Source organism: Crinia signifera, chromosome 5, assembly GCF_055691185.1.
Source record: "Crinia signifera chromosome 5, ASM5569118v1, whole genome shotgun sequence".
NCBI classification, from domain to species: domain Eukaryota; kingdom Metazoa; phylum Chordata; class Amphibia; order Anura; family Myobatrachidae; genus Crinia; species Crinia signifera.
This window is the reverse complement of record NC_139221.1, coordinates 270,305,392-270,318,497: the sequence shown is the minus strand read 5'-3', so window position 1 is coordinate 270,318,497 and position 13,106 is coordinate 270,305,392. Positions and strand designations below refer to the sequence as shown.

At 46.3% G+C, this 13,106-nt stretch overlaps 1 protein-coding gene across 2 annotated transcripts in view; it reads right to left on the bottom strand.

Annotated features, from left to right (window-relative positions):
- The window catches only part of LMBR1 (limb development membrane protein 1), a 150,487-nt gene extending 146,362 nt beyond the window's left edge, over positions 1-4,125 (bottom strand). The window contains exon 1 of one of the 2 annotated variants that reach the window (XM_083189008.1): positions 3,800-4,125. In XM_083189008.1, coding sequence (XP_083045134.1) covers positions 3,800-3,859 — 60 coding nt within the window. In that variant the 5' untranslated portion in view covers positions 3,860-4,125. The remainder of the gene's footprint in view (positions 1-3,799) is intronic. The other variant, XM_083189009.1, reaches the window with a different exon arrangement.
- Between the last annotated feature and the right edge of the window lie 8,981 nt (positions 4,126-13,106).

Sequence of the window (13,106 nt, the reverse complement as noted above, 5' to 3'; positions counted from 1 at the left end):
TGCCCGATGTATCAACATCGGGCACCCCGGCATCGCACCCCTGGGCTATCGCCATTGCAATGTGGCGATAGCCCATCGTAGCCTATGGCTACACTTCGCACTGCCCGAGCAGGGCAGTGCGGTAAGAGGGGTCGGCGGGGGTCAGCGCATAACCGCGCATGCGCTGACCTCCCGACTTCCGGGTTAGGGCTTCGCAGGTACGGGCTCCTATCGGAGCCTTGTCCCTGCGCCCCTAATATTGATACATTGCCCCGATATGATCGCATTTTACAATGCGATCCTGGGCGGTAATATTCCGCCCAGATCGCATTGTAAATGCGATCATGATAAATGGGCCCCATAGGGGGTTCAAGGGAAGATACTGTAAGTACCTCAATACAATTATGTTGCAAGTTAGCCATAGCATCAGCATCGTATAGCCCAACGTTTTATCAATGCCCCCTCCCATTAGTACCCAGTACGGTTATACTATGGGGCAAGCAGCTCATCACAATAACCATTAATGGTGACCACACAGGGTAATGGAGCCCACACATGCACCGATCCCGGCGTGCGTTGTGGGCTTAACTAGCACACATAGCATTGCATCGTATGCCTTGTGCATGCAATGCTATGCTAGAAAGAGCTAGCACAAAAAGTATGTGCAGCACATACTTTTTGTACTGTGCGATGAGGTGCCGCGGGAGCGCGCACCCCATCGTACAGCATCGCACCGCAGGCAACGGTACGTGTGTGGGCTCCTTAAGATGTGTGCTAGGTGCAATTTGAGCTATACAATGTGTGCCATGCAATCTGGACTTCGGTGCGATGTGCAATTTGAACTACATAAGATTTGGACTAAACTACAATATGTTACTTAAATAGGACAAGTACATATCATATTCTATACGCTACAATGGGTATGAGTCATTGGGTCGACATGGTATAGTCGACAGGGTTGGAAGGCCGATACAAGCATTAGTTCAACAATGGAAAGGTCCTGTCTAGCTTAAGGTGCCCATACACGTACCAATTACCCGGTACTTTTTGTGCTAAAATAGCATCGCATCCCATGCACAACGATGCTATTTTAGCACAAAAAGTACCGGGTAATTGGTACGTGTATGGGCACCTATAGCCATGTTGATCTTCAGTGGTCGACCTAAACGGGTTCAACCTAGTGACCGTATCCCGCTACAACAGAGTGCGATTTGAACTAGACAACGCAATATAGTACAAAAATTACCTGCCTGCACTTATTATTTTTACTTGCAATATGGCCTACATGGGAGCACGCATCACATGGCAAAATAAACACCTTAAGGCAGTGGTTCCCAAACTGTGTGCCTAGGCACCCTGGGGTGCCTCAGGACACTTGCAGGGGTGCCTTGATTGGTGGATCAGGATCAATTCATATTATGAATGGTCAATGTAACAGGCAAAACCAGTGCTGGTGGCTGCCAATCATAATATATGTGCACAAACAGAAGCAAATCCTGTCCCTCACCAGATAACTGTGATATATACACACAATGCACTTCATTTAATAGTTTTTTTCTGAATTTATCGATAAGAAGCATTTGGCCTATGGGTGCCTTGAAAATATTTTGATGCTCTAGGGCGCCGTGATTCAAAAAAGTTTGGGAACCACTGCCTTAAGGGGTTTATTTACTAAGATGAGAGTTCTATTGAAGATGGGATGTTGCTTATAGCAACCAATCAGAATCAACTTCTTATTTATTTAGCACCTTCTAGATTCTAGAAGATAATAGATAGAGGGCCAGATGCACTAAGCTTTAAATTATATGCCAATGGAGAGCGATAAACAGCTAGCCAATCAGCTCCTACCTGCTATGCCACAGACTGTGTTTGAAAAATGTCAGGTAGGAGCTGATTGGCTGGCTGTTTATCACTCTCCATGTTATCACTTTTGAAGCTAAGTGCATCTGGCCCAGAATCTGATTGGTTGTCCATAGCAACATCCCATCTTTCATAGAACTTCCATCTAATACCACTTTTACACCAAAACTGCTGGGTTGCACCCGGGTTTTTTAGACCCCAATGCAACCCGGCAGTTCTTTCCTTTTACACCGGCATCCCCCGGCATTATGTCGGGTGGGTGACTCCGATGAAGTCGGCACTTGGAGATGACATCATCTCCAAGTGCTGGGAAACCCGCCGACCGACATCCCCCCGCAATACCAACCGACACGCTGGGGGCAAGCCCAGCACCCAGGTGGGTACTTGTGTATTTTGGCGGCGCCCATAGCATCGCATACCATAAGGCATACGATGGTATGCGATGCGACATCGCGCAATATTGTACAATGCCATACAATTTAAAAATTGTATGGCATTGTATATGGCATACGATGCCATACGATGCGATGCGATTAAACATTGTATAAGCACCCTAATGGGTGCTTACAATGTTAAATGCACCCCCACGCCACCCCCCCACTATAAACGTGAACCCGAAGCGTGGCGAGCGCAGCGAGCCCGCGAGGGGCGGCGGTACGCGTCCTCCGACCTTTTCATACCCCCACTATCAACATCGGCGTGGAGTTGAGAATAAAAAGTGTGGCAAGCGCAGCGAGCCACCGAGCCCGAAGCGTGACGAGCCCCGCGAGGGGACGCGGATACCTGTGAAGCCCACGAGGGGACTCCGATACCTGTGAAGGTATCCGCGTCCGCTTGCCACGCTTCGGGCTCGGTGGCTCGCTGCACTCGCCACACTTTCTATTCTCAACTCCACGCCGACGTGGATAGTGGGGGTATGAAAAGGTCGGAGGACACGTACCGCTGCGCTCGCCACGCTTCGGGTTCACGTTTATAGTGGGGGGGTGGCGTGGGGGTGCATTTAACATTGTAAGCACCCATTAGGGTGCTTAAAAGGACCCTTTAGGGTGCTTATACAATCTTTCATCGTATAGGGGCTAAAAATCGCGTTGCGTTGCATCGCATGCCATGCGATGTGATGTGATTCGATTAAAACATCGCGTGATGGAAATCAGGGGCGCCGCTATAATACACAAGTACCCCCAGGTGAGCTGTTGGGTTGCCCCCAGCCTCCTTTCATGGGCTGAATAGATGCCGCACACAGGCATCCATTCACCTCTGCCCAGCCTCCGTTGCTGTCTGCATAGTACCACAGACAGCAGCGGAGGCTGTACACAGGTCCTGCCCAACCTCATGACTGACCTTAGGGTGCTGCGGTCCAGAGGTTGGGGTTTCTTGATTGGTGGAAATGGGTCCCTGAGTCAGATGAACCGGATTACCCATTTACATGGCCCCTGACTCCGAGGAAGCCCAGTGTCGGACCCTGAACATTTGCCAGGTTGGACACCTGGTAACAGGACCCGGGTTATTTTTTTTTTACCCCATGTACACCAAGCCCCGGCCCAGACTGGAGCGGCAATAACCAGGGTCGCGGTTTTGAGGTAAAAGGGGTATTAGTAAATTAACCTCTTAATGTTTGAAGACTGTAGCGTAATGCCAACAGATATGTGGCAGGCACTATCACAGACAATGCCAAGAGGTGGAAACATACCAACTCCAGTGTACTCATGTGGTTACTTGTACTGAACAGTATGTACTATAAAACAAGTTATGTGGGCTCCATGGGCACTGGATAGTGAAAATGCCCCCAGTTACTTTCCCATAGGGGACATATACCAGGTGACAGTCCCAACCTCTGCAGAGTGACAGCTCAACACCATCACCTGACAGTACTATCACACAAGGGACTAGATAGATAGATAGATAGATAGATAGATAGATAGATAGATAGATAGATAGATAGATAGATAGATATACTTACAATCCATTCTCTAACTTGGCTGTGAAAGTTCTGCTCCCTAATTGTCACCTCGTCTTCCATCCTTCATATTGCTGAAGCCCAATGCTGTGGACTTGGGCAGCTGACCCAGGAGAGCATCCCCCTCCCCAGTTGAAGCAGAACAATAACAAAGGAGAGGCCGCCCCTGTGCTCGGGCTGCAGCAGTAATATCCCCAGCAGCAAACACTACACAACTCCTTAGCTGCTTCCTCCCTCCGCCCCCACCGCCACTACTCAGCCCAAAACACTGAAACACACGCTGGCCTGATGTAACGCAGTTACTCATTGGTGATAAGGCCGGCCAGCCCTAGTTCTTATCTGTGTCTGCATTTCTGATTGGGCGAGCTGCGTGTTTGGATCCCGCCCCCTCCCTTCCAATCAGTAAATGCAGTGATGCACACTGTATGGTGCAGGCAGGTGCTACAGGCGACAGGGGGCGGGGCTTTGGTAACGCGTTTACTGGTGTTGCTGCTGCCCTCACATTCATAGGCGTATAATATTTATTCATTTATTTTATTTAATAATTACAGTCACAAATTAATAAATCTATTAGTTTAAATTTATTAGTTTTATATTTTGTTTGGAAATTTTGGAGGCTTCAATATGCTGTGTTATATTTCTCTATATGCAATGTTTTATTTTTAAGTGGCCATAATGGGCTACAATTTTTTTTCCTGCACATTAAACAAGTTTGAATATTATTGATATATGTATTATTGGGGATCCCGGATACGGTCATTGGGTCATCAGCATGATGGTCAAGAGTCATTAGGTCGACATGCATTTAGGTCAACATGAGTCTAGGTTGACATGCAGAAAGGTCGACATGAGTCTAGGTCGACATGGATTAGGTCATTAGGTCGACATGGGTTAAGGTCGACAGTCAAAAGGTCAACATGAGGTTTTTCACATTTTTTCTGAGCCGACATGTGCCGACAGGCGGTATTTCATACCCTACGATCCACTAGGGCAGTGGTTCCCAACCTTTTTTCTCTCCCGTACCCCTTGATTAGGCTTTTCATTGATGAGTACCCCTCCTCTCAATTTAAAATATAGACAGTACTTATGAGTGGAGTGGTAGTGAGCGGTATGCGTATCCTTATGCATGTCCTCATATATTTAGGAGTAGCGGTTGTGTATTGTCTCCAGGGTTCCCACTTACACCTGTAGGATTAATGCCGCTGCTTCTTCCACCCATGTCAGTGCAGGGCAGATGATTGCTGATGTCTGAGGGCAGCACAGGTAGCTCCCATTGGATTGCTGGTCAGGCAAAAGCACAATGAGACGCTGATGATGCTGAAGACAGAACCATAAGTGACACAACATGGTTCTTCTCCATAGCAATGGGTCTTCTTCTGCCATCAAAATACTTTTTTTCATCTTCCGCCATTACCAATATTAATTTCAAGTACCCCCAACTGGTCTGCAGAGTACCCCCAGGGGAAATAGTACCCCAGGTTGGGAACCACTGACCTAGGGCATGGTGGGAGAATAAAATAGCGTGCCAAGCGTAGTATGGCGAGCGTAGCAAGCCATGTGAGGGGACGCTGTACTACGTTTCAGTGTCCATGTCGACTGTGTCGAAATTCAGGACAAAAAAATGTGAAAAACCCCATATCGACTTTCTGCCTGTCGATCTAACCCATGTCGACCTAATATATAGTGTCAATGCCTCATTTTTCCCAGCATATAATTTCCATAATTATAATTATAACCATGCCCATAACATTAATATAGTCAGGGATACATAATCATTTTATCCCATAGGCCAGGAAATATTGCATATCAAGTTGCACATTTCATCCCACATGTCATGCTTGGTCTCTAAATGAGCGAAATTACATTAGCTGTCAGATGACAGTTATTAGAATTCCATATCATATTGCACTCACATGTTATAACAAATTATAAGCTCACACTAGATTAAGGTACAGTAACAAAGGGGCGTGTCTATGGGCTATTGAATAGAGTGTGATGAATGGTTTCTGGAAAGACAAAGGGAATCACCTGAGCCAGTCACAGGATACTGTAAACAAAGGGGTGTGCCAGTGAATGAATGGATTCTCCCCTCCCCCGAGAGTTCTCTTGGAAAGCAAGGGAAAATAAAATGGTTCAGTGTGTGTTTTTAGCAGCAGACGGAAGGAGCTATGGGACTGAATTCGCCAGGACATGATTGAGGAATAAGTATCATATGTTTATTTTTCTTTGTATCAGGCATGGCTCGGAATATTGATAAGGGATAGAGCTTATTCATGAGAGTATGGTTCAGGTATGGAGTGTTGAAGGTCTGAGAAGGTCAAATGATTGGAAGGTATGTGAAACGTGACTGTAAGAGATAAAGTGATGACTGGAATCTGATATATATATGGGTATTGGTAGCTGTTATGATTTGTGAGCAAGGATATGCTTAAATTGGTAGAGATAGCTGTGTACATTTACATGTGGATAAAGTGTAGGCCTATCGGCTGTGTGCCATGTGCTCAGCCATGTGCTATCATCATGGATTGTATTGTGTTTCACAATAGCTACATATAGCAGCGGTTGGTAGATTGTGAATAAACATATAGATTGGTATTTGAAAGGATAAGCTGTAGTGATTAAACTGATTTGAGCATGGTGGATACTATTACTATGAAAGCAGAATGAGACCTGGAATCAATTGTAGTCATGTGCTCAGGCTCCGGCCTGCAGTGTGGCCTTTGTGTAGTTAAACGGTTAACATTGGTGTTTGGACTGGCCCTTGTGTGTCCTAGTGTGGTTGCAAAGGAGTTCTGTAGTATATTGTATGGACTCTTTGTATGAAAGTGAGTGTGTTGTTCTCAAAGGGACGCATGTATTTGAATGCATGTGTAAGGCTATGCGTGAACATGTATGGACTCTTTGTATTGAAGAGTGTGAATGCTGTGTGTAATATCCAGTGAGAATATCTAGATAAACTAGCGGATAAAACAAACACTTATGTAACAAGTGTTGTTAGCATGTGATGCTCGGATAGTGTGTTTGATGGATGTGCAAGTTATATTCAGGATTGTGAGTATCGCATGATGCAGGTTAGAGGTAATTTTAAGTAAATGTTGTGGATAAGCAATTATTTGAAAGTACAGGCAGTTTATGTGTGATTGCCAGGCAGCTGTTTGAGCCTGTAGATTGTTAAGGTTCTTTTGTGTGCCATGTGGAGAAATCTAAGATGGCTGAATGCCATGCGGCAGACCAACATAAGGCTTGGAACTAAGATGGCCGACAATTAGTTATTATAAGATGGCTGCTGCCTCATAGCCACGCCCCCCCACAGCACTGTATTCAATTCACATATATACATATATCACTGAGGTTAGCTTTATTTAAGGATGCTGGAATAATAATCGTCTATAAGTATAATACCTGTATTGTTATATTTATTATCCATGATACAGTTTCATCTGGTTACACTTATAAATAATATTCATTGATTATAAATCTGGACATTCGCTTATTGGTTGCGTGCGACATGAATAAATTAGATAGACTTTGCATATATAAATAAATGAACTTCCTTAATAGTTACATAGTAGGTAAGGCTGAAAAAAGACTTGCGTCCATCTAGTTCAACCTGGTATAGATATCCATTGCTGATTTGGTAGGTTCTGGTATTTTACAGACAAATTATATTTCTTATTTGTACCCATGGATGTTTTTCTCCAGTAAATGTTTGTCCAACTTTGCCTTGAACGCATTTAATGAGCCAGCCGTTACCACCTCTCTGGGAAGAGAGTTCCAGAGTTTGACTGTTCTGACCTTAAAGAAATTCTTTCTACTAGCTGAATGAAATCTTTTTTCTTCTAATCTATACTCATGCCCTCGTGTCCTAGATTCCTTTCTAGTAGAAAATAGGGTGTGCGACAGTTCCTTATATTGGCCCTTGATATACTTGTACATGTTGAGCATGTACCCCCTTAAACGTCTCTTTTCTAATGTAAATAGTCCCAAATTGCTTAATCTCTCCCCGTAGCTTAAATTCTCCATTCCCCTAATAAGCTTTGTTGCTCTCCTTTGGACTTTTTCTAATTCTATGATGTCCTTTTTATAGTGTGGGGCCCAGAACTGTACTCCGTACTCTAGGTGAGGTCTCACCAATGCTTTATATAGTGGCATAATTACCCTTGAGTCCCTAGTTTCCATTCCCCTCTTAATACATGCCAGAATTTTGTTGGCCTTTTTTGTAGCTACATTACAATGGGCACTACATCCTAGTTTGCTGTCTATTTGGACTCCTAGATCCTTTTCAAGTATGGAATTACCCAGTTCCTCTCCGCTAAGGTTGTAACTTGCACACTGGTTGTGTCTCCCCAGGTGCATAACCTTACATTTATCTACATTGAACCTCATCTTCCATTTTTTTGCCCACTCATCTAGAATTGCAAGATCATTTTGAAGCATGGTGACCCTGTTGAGCTAATGACCCTGTTGACTTAGACTCATGTCGACCTAGACTTATGTGGAATTAAATGCATGTCAGCCTAATGACTGTCAGCCAACATTGTGGTGACCTAACCCCTTGAGTGGTATGCCCGCAGCGGGCTGTCCCGGAAAATTTCCGGACATACCACTTTTTGCATTAGGTGCCCGCCAGTGGTGCTCCACTGGAGCACCACTGGCCCACTACCTTTAGGGTCCCCCCGTCACCCCCCTCCCTCTTGTTGCCCCCACCCCCTCCGCTCTGGCGATCGTATGCCGCCGGAGCTCCCCTGCCAATCACTATTTGTATCAGTGACGTAGGCGGCAGGCTCGGGGATGGTCGTCGCGGCTCGGGGGGACTCAGGAGAGTTCAGGCACCCGAGTCCTACCGAACCGCCGCGAAATATCCCCGAGCCTGCCGCCTGTGTCATGACTGACAGGCGGCAGGGGGAAGCAGCGGCCAGGGAGCTAGCTCCGGCGTACTAACGCTGGAGCAGAGGTGAGAGGGGGAGCGGCGGCTACCCACTATCTGTGGCGGGTTTTGCTGAGGCAGGACAAACCTGCCCCAGTAGGTTTGTCCTGCCCCAGCAAAACCCACCACTCAAGGGGTTAATGATCCATACCCGTATTATTGTCAGATGTTATTGTGATAGAAGGGGTTATTCAGACCAAGGCTGCAAACTCTCAGGCCAGGCGATGATTGACAGACTGTGCATGCATACGGATCGTAGTACGCATACGCCAGGCCATCCTATGATAAAATCCTGTTAATTTTTTTCTTTACTGGCCATTCGCAAGTTGATTACCAGGAAGCTGGCATTTAGGGGTTGTTCTCTGATTGTGTCAGGGGAAACACAGGAGTGCCCAGGTGTTTCAGTGGAATTCGTGTTACGGCCTCCAAATGACTGTTTCTATTGCACCCGCCAATTAAGACCTACGCACAGACTGCACACACTAGAAATATCATTCGATGGTGAGCAGCTTCTGAATGGATTTGCAGCTAATGGCTTTATCAGCTAATTTTAACAAGCCCTGCTAAGCAAAGTGTCATATGATTATTATTTTTTACAAGTTAATAGTATCAAAGACGGATAACCAGACCGATTATCAATAGACCGAGCATGTCTATGGATCACAACATGCATGCACAAGGCCTTCCTGCGATAAAATCCTGCTTGTTATCACAGGCTTTTGACAAGTTGATTGACAGGAAGTCAGCATTTGGGGGTGGTAACTGGCGGTTTTCTGGGAGTGTCGGGAAAACACAAACCTGTGTGTAGCGTCAGCGATGGCTCCAAAATTACTGTTATTATCAAAGATGCCAAATAAGTCCTGGACTACGCACTGACTGCACACACTAGAAAAATTATTCGGTACTTGTGTAATAGCACAGCGCCCGGCTACTCTATGTTTTCACAGTAGCCTAATGGCTGCCTAGCGTAGTTAGCCTAGTTAGCGTAGTGACTCCGGGGCAGCCCATCCCTGGCGTCCATGGCAAACCTAGTGAGCACCTCTCACACAGCGCCGGTAACCGCCAGGTGCCCTGTGCTAGCAGATGGCGGCGGAGAGGGGATCATGCGGGCGCCGGCCGAGAGGCGCTCCATCTGTCTGAGACGCTGATGCAGCAGGGTACGGTAACCCTGCCTGTGTCCACTTCAGGGAGAGGCTCCTTTTCAAACCCCCACTATCCACGCCAGCCCGAAGTGTGGTAAGTGCAGCGAGCCCCCCGAGGGGATGAGTCCCGTGTCCCCCCCCCCCCCCCCCGACCTGTTCATACCACCACTATCCTTGTCGGCGTGAAGTTGTTTTTATAAAGTGTGGCAAGCGCAACGAGCCACCGAGCCGGAAGCGTGGCGAGCGCAGCGAGCCCCGTGAGGGGACACAAATTAATTTACATGTATTCCGCGTTGCCTCGCGGGGCTCGCTGTGCTTGTCACGCTTCAGGCTTGGTGGCTCGCTGCGCTCACCACACTTTATAAAATCAACTCCATGCCGACATGGATAGTGGGGGTATGAACAGGTTGGGGGACGCTTAAAGCATCCGCTCGCCACGCTTCGGGCTGATGTGGATAGTGGGGGTGTTTCAGGAACACATATCTGACAGGGACGCTGACTACGCTGGACGCAGGAACACTATGCCACTTCTGACAGGGACGCTGACTACGCTGGACGCTGGAACACTATGCTACTTCTGACAGGGACGCTGACTACGCTGGACGCTGGAACACTATGCTACTTCTGACAGGGACGCTGACTACGCTGGACGCTGGAACACTATGCTACTTCTGACAGGGACGCTGACTATGCTTACTATGCTAGCGGGAACACTACACTACTTCTGACTGACTGCGCTAACTACGCTGGCCGCGCGAACACTACGCTGATTCTGACAGGGACGCTTATTATTCAATGCTTGCGAATGGATTTGCAGCTAATCACCGAATCAGCTAATTTTCGCAATCCCTGCTAAGCAATTCGCAGGCTTGCACGGGGCAGGATTTCACTCTGGCTAAGTGGCGTATACCTGACTTTAGTGCTATGAAATTTAGCACAGCAGCGATCAGGTCTAAATAACTCCTGAAGTGTTTAACATAATAAAAAATAAATGTTTTAACATTAATCGCAGGCACACTTAGTAATTATTGCATTCCTTTTTGTTATCCAGGCTGCTATTAATGCAGCATAGTTCTTCACAGCCAAGGACTGTTATGGCCGTTACCTAAGGGTTGCCTACTTTTCAGCTGCCCCCTTCAGGAGAGGGCAGCCAGCTAACCGAATAAGGGGGTGGAGCCGATGGACATGCTGCTTATGGGGCGTGGCCGGAGGTGGGGCTGAAACTCTGCTGTGTTTGGGGCACAGCCATTGCGAACTTGTCATCATGCCCCCCCCCCCCGAATTGCAATGCTGGTATTTTAGGTATTGCAGAGCGGGGATGGGGCCACAATGACGTGATTCGCGTCATCAGTCCCCCCTGGACTTACTCATTAGTGCGATGGACAAAGGCATATTCGGGCATATCCCCTAAAAGGCTCAGGCATGCCTAGTGTTTTTCCGGACACTCCCAGTGTTTTCCTAGGCATGCCTGCATTTTACTTAGCACTCCCTCTAATCGGCCAGTTTCCACCCCCAGGCGCATACATCCAGTCACCTTGCTAACGGCGTGCATACAGAAGAAGTTACAGGACTTCACTGCAGGATGGCCTTCCGCATGCGTACTATGGAAACACTTGTTTTATGTGGTACACGCCCCCGGCCCTCCCTCCCCGCAGCGAATGGCCCAGTGAGTGTGTAACTCGCCGAAGTGGTTTGCTGCCAGGACACACCTGACCATCGGGGATGGTGCGAATTTGGATAGCAATGAGCGATTCCGAATCTGCCCCTATGTGTTTTCCTGTATTGTCCTGCTGTGTTTGCTCTAGAACACAAGCCCCCAAACGTGTGTCCTGTGACCCGGTGCTTTTCCTGTGTATAGGCACAACCACAATATGTGCACTGTACATGGGGCTGGATTAAGGAAGGGGGGTGGGGGGGCTCAGGGGGGTCAATACCTCTGGCCCCCCTCTATCTGGGGGTTGGTAAGTATTTTTTTGGACTAGAGTAGACTTGATGTAGATGTAAAGTAACCCACTGTGCCTTAGGTTACATTTGCCTGCCTTGGGTCCATGCTCAGTCAGATAAAACCGTCACTATATATCTTATGAATAGATTCCAAGTACAGCCCACTTGACCAGCTGAATGATATAGAGTACAGTACAGTACAGTACAGTACTGTATGTGCCATTCACTTTCCAATCACAGAGGCTTATGAAGGACTTCTCACCAAAAATGGTTTGAAATACAAAAAGCATATAAATCAAAAGAATACTTAAAAAAAAAAAAATAGATGAAAGATTTATTTTTAAATCATGGATGTTCTGTTCTAATTAAATTTAAATGTATTTTATACCTCCCAAGAGTGTTAATATAATAAGTGGTCCTCTTAGGAGCTTAATATCCTTGATCCCTGTCAATAATTATAGCGGGTGACTAATAAAGTCTGATGACTAGCATTTTTTAATCTATACATTCTTATTCTGTCTCATTAACTATAATGAATGGATTGGCTCTGTGCAGAATCAGCTGAAAGGCTCAATGTTAATCAAGGACGCGCAAAATAACTTTCCATTTTTTTCCAACTTTGCCTGTTGCTCTTTTCACATTGCTACTGGCAGATTCACGGTGTCTCTGGCTTATTTATGGCCCCATCCAGCTAAACTCTTCACTTCCTCCATTTTCGTGCAATCGCCTTATTTATTGCTACATTATATTTTTCTAGAAATTTCTTTCCTTTGGGTTATGTCAAATTGTAAAAATGATCATCCTTCCAATGTCACATTAGACTGAGACAGGAAGCTGGAATTGATTTGAAGGACTTATGGAAGCTTCAGTTTAACTCTCTTAGGGCCTTATTCTGATCTGAGCTCAGTACAAATTTGTTCTTAAAATGGGCAAAACCATGTGCACTGCAGGTGGAGCAGATGTAACGTGTGCAAAGAGAATTAAATTTGGGTGGGGTGTGCTGAAACTGAAATTTAAATTGCATTGTAAAAATAATGCAGCCATCCAGAGACTCTGAAAAGGCATATCATAAAGTATGGGACCCTTGGATTAACTCACCTTTTATGCGCCCAGCAGACTAAGCCTGAACGGGCACGCAGAATATTTATATACCCCGTGTAACAGCTCTATATGGGGAGGTACACTTGACGGAGGCACACAATCGTGTGCTTCTACTATGCCCCGTACAAATAATCAACTAGCACACAAACAGGTTGGGTTTAGTCAGGCTTTTATTTTGAGTTATGAGTCCGATATC